The 23,282-nt window shown below is 45.2% G+C and overlaps 1 protein-coding gene across 2 annotated transcripts in view; it reads left to right on the top strand.

The window, feature by feature from the left end:
- CAND2 (cullin associated and neddylation dissociated 2 (putative)) overlaps positions 1-23,282 on the top strand; it is a 54,987-nt gene that overhangs the window by 23,213 nt on the left and 8,492 nt on the right. The window contains exons 11-15 of one of the 2 annotated variants that reach the window (XM_066352075.1): positions 4,631-4,726; positions 13,323-13,492; positions 14,714-14,878; positions 17,663-17,770; positions 22,092-23,175. In XM_066352075.1, the coding sequence (XP_066208172.1) occupies positions 4,631-4,726; positions 13,323-13,492; positions 14,714-14,878; positions 17,663-17,770; positions 22,092-22,319 (767 nt within the window). In that variant the 3' untranslated portion in view covers positions 22,320-23,175. Of the gene's footprint in view, positions 1-4,630; positions 4,727-13,322; positions 13,493-14,713; positions 14,879-17,662; positions 17,771-22,091; positions 23,176-23,282 lie in introns of those variants that run through there. The other variant, XM_066352076.1, reaches the window with a different exon arrangement.

Below are 23,282 nucleotides of genomic sequence, written 5' to 3'. Positions count from 1 at the left end.
GCCCTGCCTTTTTTTTTTGTATTTTTCTGAAGCTGGAAACGGGGAGAGACAGTCAGACAGACTCCCGCGTGCGCCCGACCGGGATCCACCTGGCATGCCCACCAGGGGGCGACGCTCTGCCCACCAGGGGGCGATGCTCTGCCCCTCCAGGGCATTGCTCTGTTGCGACCAGAGCCACTCTAGCGCCTGGGGCAGAGGCCAAGGAGCCATCCCCAGCGCCCGGGCCATCTTTGCTCCAATGGAGCCTCGGCTACGGGAGGGGAAGAGAGAGACAGAGAGGAAGGAGAGGGGGAGGGGTGGAGAAGCAAATGGGCGCTTCTCCTGTGTGCCCTGGCCGGGAATCGAACCCGGGACTTCTGCACGCCAAGCCGACGCTCTACCACTGAGCCAACCGGCCAGGGCCAGCCCTGCCTTTTTTAAGCTCTGATTTGTTTCTGCCTCATGTATACTGCTGAACCAGCTATACTAGTCATATGTCTTTTTTTTACCTCTGACTTTGGGAAAGTTAGCTTAGAGCCAAACTGTTGGCCTGCTTTAGGCGAGTTCATGGGACTTCCCAGTTGCCTCTATCTGTACGCCCCTCACTCTATTCTCCATCTCACTTCCTTGCCTTGTCTTTTTTTTTTCTTATTTTAAATTCACTTAATCCTATTCTATTTGTATATCTTCATCAGCCACCTTGAGTATTCTTAGGAACCAGTCAGGATGAAAAGAGAAAGAGGAAACAACAAAAAGTCTGAATTTGTAACTCTTACACACATCCAAGCACCAAATTGTAAACTTTCTCCTGAATCTCAAATATAAAGTTTGTGATGGAAACAGACTTAACCCATTTATTGTTATATGCTGGGGGGTAATGGGTGGATAGAGGCAAACACTTAATATTTATTTGTTTAACTTCCAGTTTTATTGAGCTATAATTGACATATAACATATTAGTTTAAGGAGTACAACATAATGATAAATCATATGTTCTGAAATTATTACTGCAGTAAGTTTAGTTAACATCCATCAACTATCATAGTTACACATTTTTTCTTTGTGATGAGAACTTTTAAGATTTACTCTCTTAGCAACTTTCAAATATACAAAACAGTATATTGTTAGCTATAGTCATTATGTTGTGCATTACAGTACCAGAAACTATTTATCTTATATCTGGAAGTTTGTGCCTTTTTGACCACCTTCATCCATTTTGCCCACCCCAACCTCCCTCTGGCAACCATAAATCTGATCTGTTTCTATGAGTTTGTGGGGTTTTTTAGGTTACTCATATAATGAGACCATATATTATTTGTCATTCTCTTATTTCACATGGCATAATGCCCTCAAGACCCATCCATGTTGTGGCAAATAACAAGCTTTTCTTCTTTTTTGTGACTAAATAATATTCCTCTGGGTGTGTGTGTGTGTGTATGTGTGTGTGTGTGTGTGTGTGTGTGTGTGTGTGTGTATCACATTTTCTTTATCCATTCATTTGTCTATGGACAGTTAGGTTGTTTCCATGTCTTGTAGTGTTATTGCTGAAGTGAACATGGGAGTACAAATAGCTCTTTGAGAGAGTTATTTCAGCCCTGGCCGTATATCTTGTTTGGTTAGAGCAGGGGTAGTCAACCTTTTTATACCTACTGCCCACTTTTGTATCTCTGTTAGTAGTAAAATTTTCTAATCACCCACTGCTTCCATAGTAATGGTGATTTATAAAGTAGGGAAGTAACTTTACTTTATAAAATTTATAAAGCAGAGTTACAGCAAGTTAAAGCATATAATAATAATTACTTATCAAGTACTTGATGTCAGATTTTCGCTAAGTTTGGCAGGCTAAATCTTTATAAAACAATTTACTATAGTTAAATCTATCTTTTTATTTCTACTTTGGTTGCTCCACTACCGCCCACCATGAAAGCTGGAACACCCACTAGTGGGCGGTAGGGACCAGGTTAACTACCGCTGGGTTAGAGTATTGTCCTGAAGCGCAGAGGTTGCCAGTTTGATGCCTGGTTGGTGCACATACAGGAATAGGTTGATGTTCCTGTCTCTCTCTCTCTCCCTCCCTCCCTTCCTCTCGCTCAAAAAAATTAATGAATTTAAAAAAGAGAGAGAGAGATCGTGATTTAATTTCCTTCAGATATATACCCAAAAGTGGGATTGCTGGATGATATGGTAGTTCAATTTTTAACTTTTTTGAGCAACCTCCAAACTGTTTTCTATAGTGGCTGCACTAATTTACATTTCCACCAACAATGTTCAAGGGTTCCCTTTTCTCCACGTCCTTAACATTTTTTTTATTTCTGATGACAGCCATTCCAGCAGCTGTGAGGTGGTAACACGTTGTGGTTTCAATTTGCATTTCCTTGATGATTAGTGATTTTGAGTACCTTTTCAGGTATCTGTTGGCCTTTTGAGATCTTCTTTGAAAAAACGTCTATTCAGATCCTTTGCTCATTTTTAAATTGGATTATTTGTTATTTGCTCTTTATATGTTTTTGGATATTAACCTCTATCACAGGGTGCAAATTTTTTTTCCATTTCATAGGTTGTCTTCACTTTGTTGATGGTTTCTCTAGCCGTACAGAAGTTTTATAGTTTGATATAGTCCCACGTGTTTATTTTTTTATTTTTTTGCATGTGTTTTAGATGTCATATCCAAAAAATCGTTACCAAGACCCATGTCAAGGAGCTTGGTATGGGTCCTCCTTTTCAGGTATCTGTTGGCCTTTTGAGATCTGGTCCTCCTTCAGCATTCTCAGCCAGGGAAGCCGGGATGCAAGAAGGCCAGTGCCCCGCTGTATCCAGCCTGGCCTTCCTCCCTCTCCCCCACCTTTCAGAAACAGGAATAAAAACATAGGTTTTTATTCCTATGTTTTCTTTTAGAAGTTTTATGGTTTCAGTTCTTACATTTAAGTCTTTAATACATTTTGAATTAATTTTTGTGAGTGGTGTCAGATAGGGGTCTAGTTTCATTCTTTTATATGTGAATATCCAGCTATATATTGAAGAAACTGTCTTCTCCCCAATGAATATTCTTGACTCCCTGTTTGAATATTAGTTGACCATATATATGCCTGTGTTATTATCTGGGCTCTCAATTCTGTCCTATTGTCCTATGTGTCTATTTTTAATGCCAGTACCATGAGGTTTTTGATGACTATAGCTTAATACTGTAGATTGAAATCAGGAAGTGTGATGCCTTCTGCAATGTTCTTTCCCAGGATGGTTTTGTCTATTTGAGGTCTTTCGTGGTTCAATATAAATTTTAGGATTTTTTTTACTGTTTCTGAAAAACATGACAATAGAGTGTGAGCAGTTTAGAGAGGATATTGAGCCTGACCAGGCAGTGGCGCAGTGGATGGAGCGTCGGACTGGAATGCGGAAGACCCAGGTTCGAGACCCCGAGGTCACCAGCGAGCTCATCTGGCTTGAGCAAAAAAAAAAAAAAAAAGCTCACCAGCTTGGATCCAAGGTCGCTAGCTTGAGCAAGGGGTCACTCAGTCTGCTGAAGGCCCGTGGTCACGGCACATATGGGAGGGCAATCGATGAACAACTAAGGTGTCGCAACAAAAAACTGATGATTGATGCTTCTCATCTCTCTCCGTTTCTGTCTGTCTGTTCCTATCTATCCCTCTCTCTGACTCTCTCTCTGTCCCTGTAAAAAAAAAAAGAAAGAAATAAAAAAAATAGAGAGAATATTGAGCATGTAGGGCAGCTGCTGATTTATATTATTCACCCAATGGAAAACATATTTTCAGCTTCTCCACTCAGAAAGCTAGCAGAAAAGCAAAACTAAGTGAGTTCTTTATTCCCAGACTTTGGAGATGCATTGACTGCCGTTGGATTCCCCTTGGTCTTTAGCCTGCCTACAGTACAGCTGCCCCCTGCTTGGGGAATGCAGGGCTGAGTAGGGGAGCCCCGCCAAGGCTCAGAATCAGCTGTTAAACTCTGGGTTTGCTGGGTGGCCTTACATGTGGACTTAACTTTTCTGGGTCTCTCTTTCCTCATCTATAACGTAGAGATTAATGGTTTTATTAATTATTTTAATTACTATATCATATATTATTGTCAACCAATTGAACAGTTCTGAGGATTAATTGAAATAATGTGTCTGAAAAATAGAATGCAGTCCCAAGACCTGAGTAAAGATCTTTCTTTGCATTGGGTTCTTAGTTCTTTTTTTTTTTTTTAATGTATTCATTTTGAGAGAGGGGGGGGAGAGAGAGAGAGAGAGAGGAGCAGGAAGCATCAACTCCCACATGTGCCTTGACTGAGCAAGCCCGGGTTTTCGGACCGGCGACCTCAGCTTTCCAGGTCGACGCTTTATCCTGTGCCACCACAGGTCAGGTGGGCTTTTAGTTCTCGAGTTCTTGGTTCTCCATTTGTACCTTGCAGTGTTGTTACCTGCAAATTGACAGTTTTCCTCACTTAGCCGCAGCAGGAAGAACTCAGGGAAGGTTCTAGGCTGCTAAGGGTAATGGTAGCATTGGCTTCTCCACAGATTGAGGGGGAGTTTCAAATGGGGAGGGAGTACATTTCTGTCTTCCATTGAGGCAGAGGGGAGCCATGGCACCTTCTGACCTATGGATATCCAGGATTTGCTCCACTTCTCACCAAGCCACTGCCTGTTGTCCTGCAGGTCAGCCACACACCCGGAGCACTGTCATCACAGCGGTCAAGTTCCTTATCTCGGACCAGCCCCATCCCATTGACCCCCTCCTGAAGAGCTTCATTGGTGAGCATAGTATTCCCACTTCCCCAGCCCCATTCAGTCCCCTCCACAGACCTTGAACCTGGGCTGATTTTTCTAACACACTAACTGAAATAAGTTGGAGATTCAGGTGGCCACCTCACCCCTATGACAACAGCGGGGCCTGGGTTCCAGTCCCTGTGCTGTCACTGAGTTGCTGGGTGAGCCCAGCATGCCTCTTCTGACCTCTGAGCTTCAGTTTCCTCATCTGTAACATGGCGGCACAAAATTTGTATTTATAAGGTTTTGGAGACCCCATGTATAATTGGGGGGAAGGTGCTCCATGAACATACAAGCTCTTCAAAGTGGAAAACTACCAACTGCTCAAACGCATTGGCCTCGGTGGCCCCCCGCTTGGCAGGGCTGCACTGGGGAAAGGGAGAGCAGCTCCTTGACTTGTTACTGTCTGAGGGACGTCTGGCCTGAGGAGTCCAAGTAGCCTTCATTGGGAGGAGCCTTAACCCTCCTCCCTTTGGGCCTCTGCAGGACCAGGCTCACTTCTTCAGAGCTCCAAGCCTGTGGACCTTTAAATGAATAAGCACCAAGGTCTGGCCCTCCCTGTGCAGGCAGGGCAGCCTATGGGACTGTGGAAAGGTTTTGGAATCTGCCAACCTTGGGTTCAAATCCTGGCTCCGCCACTCCCTGGCTGTGTGAGTGTGGATGGATCATCTTATCCTCAGACATAAAATTGGGGTGCTGATCTCCACCTGCTGGGGCACCATTGTGAGAAATCAAGGGATCAGCAGATATGACCACTCTGAATAGGAGAACATGTCTAGAAGCTATAGCAATATCATCAGCGGTGACTTCGTCCTGTATCCTGACCCAGCGTGCACACACTGCCCCAGCCCTGTTTTTCTACATCTTGCCTGAGCTGCCCATGGCTGGAACCCCCAGGGGCCTCTGTCTGGGTGGTTGGTTTTTGTTGTGTGTGTTTTTTGTTTGTTTGTTTTGTTTTTAATTTTTTTTTAGATTTCATTTATTCATTTTTAGAGAGAGAAAGTAGAAAGAAAGAGAGAGAGATGGGGAGGAGCAGGAAGCATCAACTCCTGTATGTGCCTTGACCAGGCAAGCCCAGGGTTTCAAACTGGCAACCTCAGCGTTCCAGGTCGATGCTTTATCCACTGCACCACCACAGGTCAGGCTGTTGTGTGTTTTAACCACTCTTTTTGAGCTTTCACTGTGTATCAGGTACACCACACTAGGTCCTTGAATACAGTGTTTTTCAACCACCAACATTAAGAAATTTAGTGTTGGTCTGCGATAGAGTTAACCACCCTGATGCTATGTGAAGATTATAGAGCTATAATCATTGGGTCTATAATCTTCACACAGCATCAGGGTGGTTAACTCTTTCATGGACTGGATATTGAAAAACACTGCTTTAATATATCTCATCACAGTTAATTCTCAAAGCCCCCTGTGTGGAATATAAAACTGGCCCCATTTTACAGATGAAGAAACTAAGGCTTAGAGAGTAGATCGAACTCAGGTCTTGCTAAGCTATGTTCTCATAGAGAGTGGGGATCCTAGTAGCCAGCATAGCACAATCGAAGGGCCCCAAGGCTGCTGGCCTTGGTTTGTAATCCCACTCTGCTGGGAGACTTTGTCCTCCCCAGTGTGTGACATCAGGAGGTATGTGATGGCAGTTTGTCTGTGTCTAGTGATGGTAACTCTGATCACCTTATTAAGGTGGAGACTTCTGTCCCTGGCCAGTGGCTCAGTAATGAGAGCGTCAGCCCAGTGTATGCATGTCCCAGTTTCGATTTCTCAGGGCACATAGGAGAAGTGACCATCTGCTTCTCTCCTCTTCCCACTCCCCCTTCTGTCCCTCTTACCCTCCTGTAGGCAGTGACTCGATTGGTTCCAGTGACGGCCCTGGGCACGGAGGATAGGCTGGTTGGTCCGAGCGCTGTCAGTCTCAGGCATTAAAAATAGCTCAGTACTCGAGCATTGGCTCCAGATGGGGTTGCTGGGTGGATCCTGGTCAGTGCAAATGCAGGAATCTGCCTCACTGTCTCCTCTCCTCTCACCTAAAAAAAAAAAAGAGAAAAAAAAAAAGAAGGTGGAGACTTCCAGGATTCTTCTTTCTAAAGTTACTATTTTTAGTTTGGAATAAGTACTTTTTAGTCTATCAAAATATCCTCTTCCTTACCAATTTTTTGCCCACTGTGTTTTGCATTTATTGTGGTTTCTTGCCTGAATCAGTGATTACTGACAGTTGCCAAACATCAACTTTCTAATTCCAGCATGCCTTCTATATGTATTAGTTTGCAGTCTATTCTCAAGAAGAACTTTTTCTTTTTTGTCATTTATTTATTCATTCATTCATTCATATCATTATAGACTCATAGAGTCCTATTTCATTTAGTGAGTTATAATCTGTTACTGTCAATTCATTTTGATTCTCAAGATTGTCACAGATTTGGCTGGTTCCCATGTTCATTGACATGTTTCCATTATTCTTTGAGCATATCCTTACTTTTTCACACAATAACATCTTCTAGTTTTATCATTTCTACCCTAGCCCTAGAATCAGCCATTTATCAATGGAACCCATATTCCTTTCAGTGCAGAATGGTATTTAGAATCCAAGATCTGGATACTGTATATGCTCATTGCTTCTGGGGTACCATTGCTTCTAGGCCCTCTCAGCACAGTAGGTCCTATGAAATATATGAAGGTATAAATGTATAGATATATACAGACACACATATATCTGTGTGTTAGCTCCTATTCCTGTCCAGCACCACAGGGTTCATTCTAGCCTTTTTTCTTTCAAAATACCCTTCTCTTACAGGGAGAAACCCAGATCCTGTTAGCTACAAGATATTTGTTTACTTAATTTTGTAATGCACAGAAAGTAGTCTGAGAATTGCTAACTTTTATCTCTGTGAAAAGTCAATATTTGTTTATAGTTCTTTTGTCTTTAGCCTGAGAGCATGTAATCAAAATTCTTTGCCTGGAAGTTACTTGGGTGAATTGTTTTCTTCTTCATAACCCAGGTGGTTATGTTAGTTGTTTTTTTTTAAGATTTTATTTATTGATTTTAGAGAGAGGAGAGAGAGAGAGAGGGGTGGGGTGTAGGGAAGAATGGGAAACATCAACTTATGTTCCCGTATGTGCTTGACCAGGCGAGCCCAGGGTTTCAAACCAGTGACCTCAGGATCCCAGGTGGACGCTCTATTCACTGTGCCACCATAGGTAAGGCCATCATTTGAAATACAGTTAGGTTTTTTGGTGTGTTTTTTTTAGGGATCCCCCAATTCTTGATTTTATTTATTGAATATATAAAACATTAACAGAGTTATTAAGAAGTCTAGGGAATTCTGGGCAAGAGGGCAGTGTAGGTAAATGAGGTACTTGCCTCCTCCCACAACCACATCAATATTACAACTAAACTACAGAACAACCATCATTCAGAACCACCTGAAATCTGGCTGAATGGAAGTCCTCCAAGTAGGGAATTAAAGAATAAGCCACTTGAGATTGGTAGGAGGAGCAGAGACATGGAACGGCTGGTCCTATATCCACGTATGGCAGATAAAAATTGAGAGGGAGCCTGACCAGGAAGTGGTGTGGATAGAGCGTTGTTGGACTGGGACGTGGAGGACCCAGCTTTGAAACCCCAAGGTTGCCAGCTTGAGTGCAGACTCAGCTGGCTTGAGCATAGGCTCACCAGCTTGAGCGCAGAGTCATTGGCTTGAGCATGAGATCATAGACATGACCCCATGATCACTGGCTTGAGCCCAAAGGTCACTGTCCTGAAGCCCAAGGTCGCTGGCTTGAGCAAGGGGTCACTTGCTCTGCTGTAGCGCCCTGGAGAAGGCACATATGAGAAAGCAACCAATGAACAACTAAGGTGCTGCAACAAAGAGTTGATGCTTCTCATCTCACTCCTTTCCTGTCTGTCTGTTTCTATCTGTCCCTCTCTCTGACTCTCTCTCTGTCAAAAAAAAAAAATTGGGAAGGATATCTCAGCTTCAGAGATCCCCCCTGAGGAGCAAGGGTTCCCAGCCCTATACCAGGCTCCCTCTCCCAGGGTTCCAGTGCCAGGAAGAGAAGTCCCCATAATTTCTGGCTGTAAAAACCAGCAGGGATTGAGAATGAGGGAGATGGAAGGCTGCTAGAGTCCCAGGCAGTTCCTCTTAAAGGACCTGCACACAGACTCACTTGGACACTGTCCATCTTATCTCCAGCACTGGGGCAGCATCTTAAAAGGCACCAGAGACATATGGGAAGAACTGAATTGTCTGGCAACAGTTTGAGAGCTGGGGGGGCGGTAACATTCTCCCAGACAGAAGCGCTAGAAGACGCCATTGTTCCTTTGATGAGCCCTACCCCCACAGAGCCAACAGGCAGTTTCTATATCTGAGACTCCATCAACCTGTCTCACACTGTCTGCCCCTCTCTGGTGATTCCCTGAGGCCTTACCCCACCCAACTTTCAGGCCCACCCAAATGGTTTCCAGTGGCTTTTCTGTACAAATGGCCTGTCTTGGTTCATGCTTCAGATTTTTCTATAATCTCTCAAACAACATCTGACCTCAACATGCCCTGTACCTCTCACTAAGTAGCCTCAGCCCCAGCACTAGCAGCAGCTGGCCTTGGTTCGCAACTTGGCCTCTCCTGGGCACCTCCAAGCCCAGCACTAGTAGTAGGCATCTGAAGATTACTTTGTAGCTCATGCTGGGCGGCCCCAGGCAGATCACAGGTGGTGACTGACCTTGCCCTGCTCCTTTAAGGAGGCCCCAGAGCCAGTGCACCCAGTGGACAGCTTCAGACCACGTTAAAGCATCACTATCTAACCATCTCCACAAGTGACACACTCATGGGACAAACAGCCAGCACCAGAGTCCTGCTCCCGTGGGGTGGGCCCTTGCACAGCTGGTCCTCCATGGTGGTCAGTGGTCACAGCCTGTCTTTGTAGCTGATCAGCCTGGAGGCAAATCCCTCCCATTGATGTGCTAACAGCAATCAAGATGACTCAGCTACAGAGGAGAGTATATACAGCTCACACTGAGGGTGTACTTCGAGGACATACCAGCTTGGATGATTGGGGAGGCTGTGCCACTGGACCCTACAGAATACCTACTACATTACTGCACTCTACCAAGCCTGAGAGGCATAGCAGATCTACCTAACCATAGGAACAAATGCAGGGAGGCTGCCAAAATGATGGAACAAAGAAACAAGTCCCAAATGAAAGAATAAAACAAAACTCCAGAAAAAGACTTAAACAAGACTGACTGGTGATGGCACAGTGGATAGAGCATCAACCTGGGATGCTGAGGATGCAAGTTTGAAACTCCAAGGGCACCGGCTTGAGCGTAGGCTCATTTGGTTTGAGCGCAGGCTCACTAGCTTGAGCAAGGAGTCACTGGCTTGAGTGTAGGATCATTGATATGATCCCATGGTTGCTGTCTTGAGCCCAAAGGTCACTGGCTTGAAGCCCAAGGTCATTGGGTTGAGCCTAAGGTTTCTGGCTTGAGTAAGGGGCCCCAGGCTCTGCTGGAGCTCCCTAGTCAAGGCACATATGAGAAAGCAATCAATGAACAACTAAGGTGTCACAAATACAAGTTGATACTTCTCATCTTTTCTCCTTCCTGCCTGCCTGCCTGTCTGTCTCTCTTGCTCACTAAACAAACAAACAAACAAAAACAAAAAGGAGACAATCTACTACAGGGGTACTCAACCTTTTTATACCTACCGCCCACTTTTGTATCTCTGTTAGTAGTAAAATTTTCTAACCGCCCACCGGTTCCACAGTAATGGTGATTTATAAAGTAGAGAAGTAACTTTACTTTATAAAATTTATAAAGCAGAGTTACAGCAAGTTAAAGCATATAATAATAATTACTTACCAAGTACTTTATGTCGAATTTTCACTAAGTTTGGCAGACTAAATCTTTATAAAACAACTTACTATAGTTAAATCTATCTTTTTATTTATACTTTGGTTGCTCCGCTACCACCCACCATGAAAGCTGGAACACCCACTAGTGGGCAGTAGGGACCAGGTTGACTAGATGTAGAGTTAGAAACACTTGTTCTAAGGATGCTCAATGAACTTAGTAAGGACCTCAACAGCATAATAAAGGACACACTAACTGAAATGAAGAATTTACAGGGAATCAACAGAAAAGTAGATGAAGCAGAAGATCAGATACATGATTTGGAAGATAAGGAAGCTAATATCACCCAATCAGAACAGTAAAAAGAAAAAAGAATAAAAAAAAATGAGGATAGTGTAAGGAACCTCTGGACATCTCCAAGCACACCAACATTTGCATTGGGGGTGCTGGAAGGGGTAAAGAAAGAGCAAGAAACTGAAAACCTATTTTAAAAAGTAACTGCAGCCTGACTAGGCAGTGGCACAGTGGATAGAGCGTCAGATTGGGACGCAGAGGACCCAGGTTCAAAACCCCAAGGTCGCCAGCTTGAGCGCAGGCTCATCTGGCTTGAGTGGGGGTTCACCAGCTTGAGCATGGCATCGCTGGCTTGAGCATGGGATCATAGACGTGACCCTATGGTGGCTGGCTTGAGCCCAAGGTCACTGGCTTGAGCAAGGGGTCACTCATTCTGCTGTAGCCCCCCAGTCAAAGGCACATATGAGAAAGCAGGCAATGAACAACTTAGGAGCCTCAATAAAGAATTGATGCTTCTCATCTCTCTTCCTTTTCGTCTATCCCTATCTGTACCCCTCTCTCTGCTCTGTCTCTCTCTCTCTCTCTCTCTCTCTCTCTCTGTCTCTCTCTCTCTCTCACACACACACACACACACACACACACAAAGTAATTACAGAAAACTTCTCTAACCTCTTAAAGGAAATAGACATTCAAGTTCAGGAAGCACAGAGTTCCAAACAAGATGAACTCAAAGAGGCCCACACCAAGACACATCATAATTAAAATGCAAAATGTTAAGCCCGACCAGACAGTGGCACAGTGGATAGAGCATCAGACTGGGATGCAGAGGACCCAGGTTCAAGACCCCGAGGTTGCCAGCTTGAGCACGGGCTCATCTGGTTTGAGCAAAAGCTTACCAGCTTGGACCCAAGGTCGCTGGCTTGAGCAAGGGGTTACTCAGTCTGCTGAAGGCCTGCGGTCAAGGCACATATGAGAAAGCAATCAATGAACAACTAAGGTGTCACAACGAAAAACTGATGATTGATGCTTATCATCTCTCTCCGTTCCTGTCTGTCTGTCCCTGTCTGTCCCTCTCTCTGACTCTCTCTCTGTCCCTGTAAAAAAAAAAATGTTAAAGACAAAGAGAGAATCTTAATAGTACCAAGAGAAAAGCAGTTAATTACCTACAGGTAAGCTCCCTATAAGACTGTCAGCTGATATCTCAACAGAAACTTTGCAGGCCAGAACGGCTTGGCAAGAAATATTCAAAGGGATGAAAAGCAAGAACCTACAACCAAGATTATTCTACCTAGCAAATCTACTATCATTTAAAATTGAAGGACAGATAAAGAGCTTCCCAGGCAAGGAAAACTGGAGTTCATCACTGCCAAATCAGTATTACATGAAATGTTAAAGAGTCTTCTAGAAGAAGAGAAAGAAAAAAATTTTAAAATATGAACAATAAAGTGGCAACACATCATATCTATCAACAATTAAATCTAAAAAAACAAGAGAAATGAACAAGCGGAACAGAAACAGACTCATAGATACAGAGAACATTTCGACAGTTGCCAAGTGGGAAGAGGATTGTGGGGAGGGTGAAAAGGTGAAGGGATTTAGAAGTACAGATGGATTGTTACAGAACAGTCATGGGGATATAGAGTGCAACATAGGGAATATAGTCGATAATGTTCTAATAACGATGGTGTCAGATGGGTGCAAGATATAGTGGAATGATCACGTAGTAAGTTATGTAATGTCTAATCACTGGGTACTGTAATTGAAAAATAAAAATAATTTTAAAATGGAAAGAAAGCCTGACCTGTGGTGGCACAGTGGATAAAACATGGGCCTGCAATGCTCAGGTTGCTGGTTTGAAACCCTGGGCTTGCCAGATCAAGGCACATATGTAACAACAACAGGAATTGATGCTTGCTGCTCCTCCCCCCGCCTCTCTCCTCTATCTAAAATCAATCAATAAAATATTTTTTTAATGGGAAAAAAATAGAAATATAAACTATACAAGAAGGTATACTCAGAGAAGTGCTGTGTGACTTTGTGTACATTTCTTCACCTCGGATCTTCAGGAGCCTCATCTGTAATAATACCAAGTTAACATTTGTAGGATCTTTGCTTTGTGCCAGGCCCTCTGCTATGATATTAAATCATAAACAGTGCTATAGGATAGATACTGTTATTACGCCCATTTTACAAGGCTCTCCAAGGTCCCAGCATTAGGAAGTGGTAGAATTTGGATTTGAATCCAGGCCAGACTTGATTCTTTTCTGGACTTTGAAGTCTTATTGTGCATAGTAGAAAGTAGATGCTCAGAACATGCTCAGCCCCATTCAGCCAGGTATACACGACACATGAACTATACAACCAAGGGGGGGATAGAGGTGGTTTGTGTCTTGACTGTGTTGCCTCTCACACCCTGTCTCATCATTCTGCCAGGAGAGTTCATGGAAAGCCTGCAGGACCCAGACTTGAATGTGCGCCGGGCCACTCTGACTTTCTTCAACTCAGCTGTGCACAACAAGCCCTCATTGATCCGGGACCGGCTGGAGGACATCCTGCCCCTCCTCTACCAGGAGACAAAGATCCGCCGTGACCTCATCCGAGAGGTGAGGCGTGGGGAGGGCTGAGTGGGAGCCCTTGGGCCTGACTGGTGGAGCTGTGATGAGAATTAGGGTCCAGCTCATCAGGTGAACAGACTCTATGGCCTGGGTCAAGTCCTGCCCCTCCACTTCCAGGGCAACCCAATCATTCTGCGCCTCCGTTTCTCCTCATAGACAAAATGAGCAAAATAACCATGTTTGTATCATAGGGTTGTTGAGAAGATTCAATGAGTTAAGTCCTGCCAGTGCTCAGAACTGCTCCTGGCTCATGGTGGGCACTCAATCAATGTTGGTGACTCTTGTTATCACTCAACATTCAGCAGGTGTTCATGGGGTGCCAGCTCTGTGTCTGGGGGCCAGGATTCAGAGCTGGGCCAGACATAGTTTCTGCATCAGGGAGCTCATGGCCTCCTGAAGGAGAGACACACCCACTCTGCTGATTATTTAACTTACTATATATTTAGAGCAGCGGTTCTCAACCTGTGGGTCACGACCCTGGTGGGGGTCGAACGACCAAAACACAGGGGTCGCCTATTTCCGATGGCTTTAGGCGACCCCTGTGTTTTGGTCGTTCGATCCCCGCCAGGATCGCGACCCACAGGTTGAGAACCGCTGATTTAGAGCCTGGTTGTCAAAGTAAGGATGTAAAGAGCAGAGATTAAAGGTGATTTTTATCACATTTATCACACAATATCATAAAAAGGTCTGAACCACCTGCATCATTGAGGAGGAACTAACTGTTTAAAGGGGTTAGAAAAGTTCCCCAAAAGAGGAGACATTTGATCTGGAGTGAGAGGAGTTTACCATTTAGAGCAGAGAGAGCCTCGTGGCTAAAAGCTTCAGAAAGACCTGGTTCAGCCACTTATTAGTTATATATCCTTGGGCAACTTAATTTCTCTTAGCCTTAGTTTCCTCATGTGGTAAAGGGGGTTAATAATAACATTGGCTTCCTAGAGCTATTGTGAGACTTGAGTAAAATGTCATCTGTCAAGCACTCAGCACAATGCGTGATATATCATAACTGCTCAGTAGATTATCATAATGATCATTCTTATTGTTTTCATCATCAAACGGCATTGCAGACTGAGAAAAGGCATGTTGACTTGAAAGTATAAGTCATGAGACACGGTACTGGACAACAGATGTGGGGTATGCAGCAGGAACAAGAGGGGGTGTTCCTACACCTCAGGATCACATCCCCTTATCTGTCATCCTTCCCTCCTGCAGGTGGAGATGGGCCCTTTTAAGCACACAGTGGATGATGGGCTAGATGTGCGGAAGGCAGCCTTCGAGTGCATGTACTCACTGCTCGAGAGCTGTCTGAGCCAGCTAGACATCTGTGAGTTCCTGAACCACGTGGAGGATGGCCTGAAGGACCACTATGATATCCGGGTAGGATGAACCCCTGGCCAGACCCGTGCCCCCTGGGCCCATTGCTTGTTTTACCCCACTCCTTGCTCCAGGAACCCCCTTGAAAATAGCTGTTTTGGTTTTTTTTTATTCAGTGAGAGTAGGGGAGGCAGAGGGACAGACTCCTGCATGTACCCTGCCCAGGATCCACCTGGCAAGCCCACTAGGGGGTGATGCTCTGCCCATCTGGGGCATTGCTCTGTTGCTCAGCAACCAAGCTCTTAGCGCCTGCAGTGGAGGCCATGGAGCCATCCTCAGCACTGGGGCCAACTCACTCCAATTGAGCCATGGCTGCAGGAGGGGAAGAGAGAGAGAAAGAGAGAAAAGGGAGAGATGGAGAGGTGGAGAAGCAGATGGGCGCTTCTCCTGTGTGCCTTGACCGGGAATTGAACGCAGGACATCCACACACTGGGATGATGCTCTACCACTGAGCAAATCAGCCAGGGCCTGTTTTTTTCTGATAAGAAAAAGAACCCATGTCTCAAACACCTTTGGTGGGAGTCTACATTGGCAAGCTCTTTGGAGGATGGTTTGGCAATAACTAGAAAAATTTATAATTCTCAGATACATCCTTTGACTCAGCGATTCCATGTCCATGAACCTCTCTGGACTGACTCCTGCCCATATTCAGAGTTTTATGCTCAAGATTCTTCTTCACCGATTTCTGGGAATTGGGGAAATCTGGCAGCTACCTAAATGTGCATTTATGGAGAATTGGCTCCATAAACTGAGTACCTCCATTCATGGATCTTAGCAGCATTAAAAAGAATGAGCTGTATCTCTGTGTACTGATGTGAGAGATGGCTAAGACCCACTGAATGATAAAAAATTAGCTTTTGTTCTTTTTAAGTGAAAGGAGGGGAGATAGACTCCTACATGTGCCCCGGCCAGGATCCACCCAGCAGCCCTGTCTGGGGCTGATGCTTGAATTAACCGAGCTACCCTCAGTAATTGGGGCTGATGTTTGAACCAATGGAGCCACTGGCTGCAGGAGAAGAGGGAGAAGGGAGAAAAAGGGGAAAGGGAGGGGCAGAGAAGCAGGTGTTCACTTCTCTTTTTTTTTTTTGATGTTCACTTCTCTTGTGTGCCCTGACTGGGAATCAAACCTGGGATGTCCACATGCTGGGCTAACACTAAAGTGAGCTATTTTTAATGTTTTTTTTCCCCGTGTTTGAGCAAGTCTTTCTGTTCTTCTCCCTCTCTCTCTGGCCAATGCTCTTCTTGCCTGCCCTCCAAGGAGCACAGGAGAAAGCCTGAGCTGATTTTAAAAGTCCAAAAACAAACAAAAAATTAGTGTGAGCCAACTGAACACATCTACAGCCTGGATTCAGCCTGGAGAATAATGGTGACCTCTTCTGAAAACGGTAAATTCCCTAAAATGGTACACAGCATAAAGGGCGGTCATTTGAAATCCATATTCCCTACCCATCCCCAGCAGCTACTACCCTGCCCTGATCCGCATGCACTCGCCCCCCAGCAAAGGAGGAAGACTAGGGCAGAGCAGCAAAAAGGATGATATTAGACATCAGAAGCCGTGTCTGAGCCCACTTTGGTTCTGAGGAGGGTAGATGGGGCATCTGTTGAGCACCCTGCGGTTATCTCATCAAGCCTTCACATTAACCTTTGGAGACTGTTCAGATGCCAAGTTTACAGGGGAGAAACCAGATACCTGGCTAGTTCAAGGGCACAAAGCAGGAAGTGGAGGAGCTTATGCTGTGTAATGCCATGCTCTTTGCTGCTCAGCCTGTCTTCCGTTGCTGGGGGGGGGGGGGCGTGTGGGGATCAGGGCAGGGTCGATAGCTGCTGGGGATGGGTAGGGAATAATGATTTCAAACAACCATCCTTTATACTATCTGTCATTTATAGGGACTTTACCAGTTTCAAAAGAGGTCGCTATTATTCCCCAGCAGGTTGAATCCAGGCCTATAAACATGTTTAGTTGGCTCACATAGTTTTTTGTTTGTTTTTGTTTAAATTAGGTGCCAACATTTAAACATTGAGAGCTTAGCCCTGGCTGGATGGCTCGGTTGGTTAGAGCATTGTCCCAAAGTGCAGAGGTTGCCAGTTCGGTCCCTGATTATGGCACATACAGGAACAGCTCGATGTTCCTGTTTTTCTCTTTCCCTCCCTCTCTTGCTGAAATTAAAAAAAAAAAATCCCTGGCTGTGATGGTTCAGTGGATAGTGTCAACTTGGGATGCTGAGGTCGCTAGTTCGAAACCCTGGGCTTGCCTGGTCAAGGAACATATGACAAGTAAGCAATGAACAACTAAAGTGAAGCAAATAGGAGTTGATAATTCTCACTCCCCCTCTCCTCTCTCTGTAAAATCAATAAATAAAAATTTTAAACAAAAACAAATAAGTAAAATAAAAATTGAGAAGCTCTAGATGAAAATCGGGGTTTCTTTTGAAACTAATCCGTCAAGTGTGGGCCACATTCCCACCTAGCCACAATTGGCTGGAACTGAGTAGCTGCTGTCTGAAGTATAGACTCCTATTCCTTCCCAGTTCCCATTGGCCCCCTCATGGACAGTGCCTTCCTGGCCCACTGGGCATCTGAGCTTGAGAACTGTCCCCTCTCAGTGTCTCTTCTGATCTGATTCCCTTCAGGACAGCCAAGTAGTTGGCATAGTTAGTGTTACCTGGGGCCTGAGCAGGAATTAGTGCTGAAGTTTGGACTTGAGCTCCAGGTTGTTGGGCCCAAAATCTCTGCTTTTCTTTTGGTCTTGGACCACTTAACCAAGAACTGTCTCCTTCTCCTGGGCAGATGCTGACCTTCATCATGCTCGCACGATTGGCTACCCTGTGTCCTGTGCCTGTCCTGCAAAGAGTGGACCGGCTCATTGAGCCACTCAGGGCCACCTGCATTGCCAAAGTAAGTCCCCTGCCCAGCTCTTTGCACACCTGTGGGCCCTCTGCAGATCGTTCACAGTTACCATTTACAAGAACAACCTGCAGTACATGTGGTGTGAGACATGCTTATTTTAATCATCATCATCATCATCCTATAAAGTACTTCTTGTTACTTCTTAGTCTTACCGTTGTATACACAGCGGAACAGAGGCTTGGAAAGATGAAGTGTTGGCCATGTCTACATGGCTAAGTAAATTATAGACCTGGGATTCAAACTCAGTTCTGTCATTCATTAAATATTCCCTGGGTGCTGGGACTTGTGCAAAATACTAGAGATACAACATTGAACATGATGGGCTCCCTTGTCTCACATCCTAGTTGGGAAACCAAGGCAGGCTCTTAGAAATCACTGAGTAACTGATTGAAATGGGCAGAGTTGCTGCTACACTAGAGGGTCTCCAGGGTCAAGGGGAGGGATCTGGGACAGAAGAACTCATGAAAAGCTGCAGTGTTGAGATAAGCGCCTGGCACACACACCTAAAGGGTACCCAGTAAATACTTGTTGAATGAAAAAACTAATTTGGGTTTTGGAAAGGTAAAAAAATTAGTCAAAAAGAGGGAAGGGGCCCTGGCCGGTTGGCTCAGCGGTAGAGCGTCGGCCTGGCGTGCAGGAGTCCCGGGTTTGATTCCCGGCCAGGGCACACAGGAGAGGCACCCATTTGCTTCTCCACCCCTCCCCCTCTCCTTCCTCTCTGTCTCTCTCTTCCCCTCCCGCAGCGAGGCTCCACTGCAGCAAAGATGGCCCGGGCGCTGGGGATGGCTCTGTGGCCTCTGCCTCAGGCACTAGAATGGCTCTGGACGCAACAGAGCGACGCCCCAGAGGGGCAAAGCATCGCCCTCTGGTGGGCATGCCGGGTGGATCCCAGTCGGGCGCATGCGGGAGTCTGTCTGACTGCCTCCCCGTTTGCAGCTTCGGAAAAATGAAAAAAAAAAAAAAAAAAAAAAGAGGGAAGGGTATTTTTTTTTTTTTAATTTTTTATTTTATTTATTCATTTTTAGAGAGGAGAGAGAGGAGAGAGAGGGAGAGAGAGAGAGAAGGGAGGAGGAGCTGGAAGCATCAACTCCCATATGTGCCTTGATCAGGCAAGCCCAGGGTTTTGAACCGGCAACCTCAGTGTTTCCAGGTTGACGCCTTATCCACTGAGCCACCACAGATCAGGCGGGAAGGGTATTTTAGATTGGAGCTTAAAGAGGAGAGATACCCATAGAGCAATAATTTTCAAGTAGCAAAATCTTTTCCAGAAAGAAAAACAAAATCTTATATGGATAAAACAGGTAAAATTGGTAATTTATTAATAGAAACCTGCATTGTAAATTTCTATTTTTTAACATATGCTTAGTATGAAGTCAAAGAAAACAGTGGTTCTGCAGGGCCATCAAACTCTTGACAGTCTCAGTGGCCAAATATTTTTTTTCTTTTTTAATGTTTATTTTATTGATTTTAGAGAAGAAGGGAAAAAAAGAGACAGGAACACTGATCTGGTCCTGTATGTGCCTTGACCAGGAACGAACCCACAATTCCTGTGCTTTGGGAAAATGCTCCAACCAACCAAGCCATCCTACCAGGACAGTGGCCAAATATTTCCAGTTTTCTTTGAACAGTACAGCATAGAGAAAAATTCCAGTTCACAGCAAGTGCTGCAAATGGCATTGCAGTATCCAGACACTCTTCACTCACTTTCATCTGAGGCCCGCACAAAAGCCACTCAGTCTAGCTGCTCAGAGGATGCTATTTAATGAGAACTTGTCACATCCTTGTCCTCAATCTCTCATCCACAGTTTTGAATACTATGAAGCTCTGGAAACTAAAAGATTTTAGTACTTCTTTGGCACTAAAACTTAACTTGAACTGTCACAAGGCTTTTTATGACCTTGTTTCCCTCTTTGTGATATTCATAATATTCTTACATTTTCCATAAACTTAGTGGGTGAAATATTAGTGTATTTGATTACAGGGTATTGTACCAAACCCACATTATCTGCACATTATCCCCTTTTTATCACCCTAAAACTCCTGAATTCCAAAAACACATCTGGCCCCAAGGGTTTCAGGGAAGGGGTGTGGACCTGTGTAATCATTTAATCCTCATAGCAGCCCTATAAGAGGAGTCTCTCTCTCTCTCTCTCTCTCTCTCTCTCTCTTTCTTTTTAAGTGAGAGGAGGAGAAATAATGAGACAGACTCCCACATGTGCCCCGACCAGGATCCACCTGGCAAACTCCATTTGGGACCAATGCTCGAATCAACTGAGCTATTTTTAGCACCTGAGGCTGACACACTCAAACTAACCAAGCCATCCTCAGCATCCAGGGTGACACTTGAACCAATTGAGCCACTGGCTGTGGGAGGGGAAGAGGAAGAGAAGAGGGAGAGGAAGGAGGAGAGAAACAAATGGTCGATTCTCCTGTGTGCCCTGACCAGGAATTGAACCTGAGACATCTATACGCTGGGCTTACACTCTATCCACAGATCCACTGGCCAGGGCTAAGGAGGCTCTTATAGTTGGGGAAGTGAGGGACAAAACGGTAATGACCTGAAGTCACAGCTGTCACAGGAAGGAGCTATTTGAACCAGGACTGTCCAACCAATACTAAGTTCTTAACCATCACAGATTCTGGGTTTTTTGTTGTTGTTGTTGTTGTTTTTTACAGAAACAGACAGAGAGTCAGAGAGATGGATAGATAAGGATAGACAGACAGGAATGGAGAGAGATGAGAAGCATCAATCATTAGTTTTTCATTGCAACACCTTAGTTGTTCATTGATTGCTTTCTCATATGTGCCTTGACCAAGGGGCTACAGCAGACTGAGAAACCCCTTGCTCGAGCTAGCGACCTTGGGTCCAAGCTGGTGAGCTTTTGCTCAAACCAGATGAGCCCGAGCTCAAGCTGGTGACTTCGGGATCTCGAACCTGGGTCCTCCACACCCCAGTCTGACACCCTATCCACTGTACCACAGCCTGGTCAGGCAGATTCTTTTTTTTAAGTAGGGGAGATATGGAGACAGACTCCTACATGTGCCCTGACTGGGATCCACCGGGCAACCCCCATCTGGGGCCAATGCATTGCTCATCTGGTGACACTCGCAATCGAACCATTTTTAGCACCTGAGGCAGATGCTCAACACAGCCATCCTCAGCGCCCAGGGTCAACACACTCGAATCAATCAAGCCATGCTGCAGGAGGGGAGAGAGAGAGAGAAGAGAGGGAGAGGGAGAGGGAGAGGGAGAGGGAGAGGGAGAGGGAGAGGGAAGGGGGAGAAGAAGATGGTCACATCTTCTGTGTGCCCTGACCGGGAATTGAACCCAGAACTTCCACACACTAGGTCGATGCTCTACCACTGAACCAACCGGCCAGGGCCATATCACAGATTCTTTAGGAGGAAGAGACTAGTATAGTGTGGGCTGAGTCATACTGTCTAGGCTAAGTCATGGAGGGCCTTTATAAGCAGTGGGAGAAGGTGGAGGATGAGGAAATAGAAAGCAGGTAAGGCACTCTTGGATGTTTACTCTCTGGCTGCATCTGCAGAATGGACAGATCACTATCTATAAGACTCACAGTAATCCATTCAGTGAAGCCTTATGGTACCAAGAGTCTGCTTTAAGCACAGTGAAGAGATAACCCAATACTTCTTGTCAGGGGATAGAAATTAAGTGAACACTTTACAGAATAGTCACTAAAATTTTTTTTTTAAGTGATAGGGGGAAGGCTGAGGCAGACTCCAGCCAGCAAACACCCTACAAGGAGATGCTCAGCCCATCTGGGCCCTCTGCTGTTGCTTGGCTACTGAGCTATTTTAGTGCCTAAGGCGAGGCCATGGAGCCATCCTCAGTGCCCAGGGCCAACTTTGTTTGAACCATTCGATCATGGCTATGGGAGGGGAAGAGAGAGAGAGATGGTGGGAGGGAGGGGTAGAGAAGCAGATGATTGCTTCTCCTGTGTGCCCTGACTGGGAATCAAACTCGGGACTTCTACATGCTGAGCCTATGCTCTACCACTGAGCGAACTGGCCAGGGCCACCAATTCATTATCAAAAATAAAGGTGCATAATATAAATTGGCTGCTCAAATGCCCTGTAGGTGACCTTGAAGCTGATTTGAATGACAAAGAAATGGTTTCTTGGGAAACCAGCCAGTGTTAAGGTCCAGAGGGGAAGAGACTGTCAGGCTGAAACCAGAGGAGATTGTGAAGCAGGGGAGTGTGCCATAGGTGGTTGAGAATAAAACAAAGATGTGATGCAAGGACAGGCTCAATAAAGGATGATCCATTGTTGTTTCTCACTTTAGGTCAAAGCTGGTTCTGTGAAGCAAGAGTTTGAGAAGCAAGATGAACTGAAGCGCTCTGCAATGAGGGCAGTGGCTGCCTTGCTAACCATCCCAGAAGTGGGGAAAAGCCCCATTATGGCTGACTTCTCTTCCCAAATCAGATCCAACCCTGAACTTGCTGCCCTCTTTGAAAGCATCCAGAAGGATTCTGCTTCAGCCCCCAGCACAGACTCAATGGAACTCAGCTAGCCCTACCCAACCTAGTCCCTAGATGGGCCTTTACTCAAAGCGGATCCACCCAGTCCTGAGGCCTCAGCCTCCTTCTGCCACCCCAGGCCTTTACCTCTCCCTTTCATCTCAGTGGGGTCCTTGTTCTCTTTGGGGTTTACAGTGCCTTCTCCAAGGATCCCAACTCAAAGGCCCCCAATCTGAAGCTGTAAGGCTGCCAACGTTGGGCCCTTAAACTCAGAACAGTCATTCAAAGCAACAGGGTGGAACGTTCCAAGCCTTTCACATAGATTGATATGACTTCACACTGGTCTGATTCCTTCAAGCTGATGAGGCCCTGCCTCACAAAATACCACTTAGTATTTAGATCTACTCATGCTCACAGCTGAGAGGTTAGGAGGCAGTAGGCTGGCCTTTCTTCCCACTAGTGTCCCAGATTTGTCCCACCATTCTCATTTTTCCAATTCACTCAATCTATTGATATACCAAAAATTAGTGCTTTGGCTGGCCATCTTAAAAACTCAAGATACTTCCGAGTTACACTTTAGAATTAAAAAGCTTTCTAATTGGCAGTAACCAATCAGAAATGTATTCTGTGGGGTGTGGGAGAGTGTGGGTAGTGAGTTACAGCTGATGTTTTCTAATTTCAAAACTCTCACTTAGCCAACTGTGAAACAGTAAAGCATGAAAGTATAAACAATCTTTCACGTCACCCCACGTAGGCATTACCAGGTTTGTGTCTTTCTGAGGAAGGTTTTGAACATGTCCTTTTTACTGTCAAGGACACAGAATTAAGTGACAGGCCAAGGAATTTTCTGTGCTATCCCAAGTTAATAAAGGAGAGAGCATAAATTACAACTATTTTCTCTGCACAATTCCTCCAGTCATTACTTACACCACATATCGGTATGTCTCAAGTACAGCCCACCTCAGTGCCAGCAGCCAGGGGCAGAGGCCAGGCAATGGTTCAGGGCCACGGTTTGC

This window comes from Saccopteryx leptura, chromosome 10 (assembly GCF_036850995.1).
Source record: "Saccopteryx leptura isolate mSacLep1 chromosome 10, mSacLep1_pri_phased_curated, whole genome shotgun sequence".
Taxonomy (NCBI): domain Eukaryota; kingdom Metazoa; phylum Chordata; class Mammalia; order Chiroptera; family Emballonuridae; genus Saccopteryx; species Saccopteryx leptura.
The sequence above is the reverse complement of the archived record's forward strand: the minus strand, read 5'-3'. Positions and strand labels throughout refer to the sequence as shown.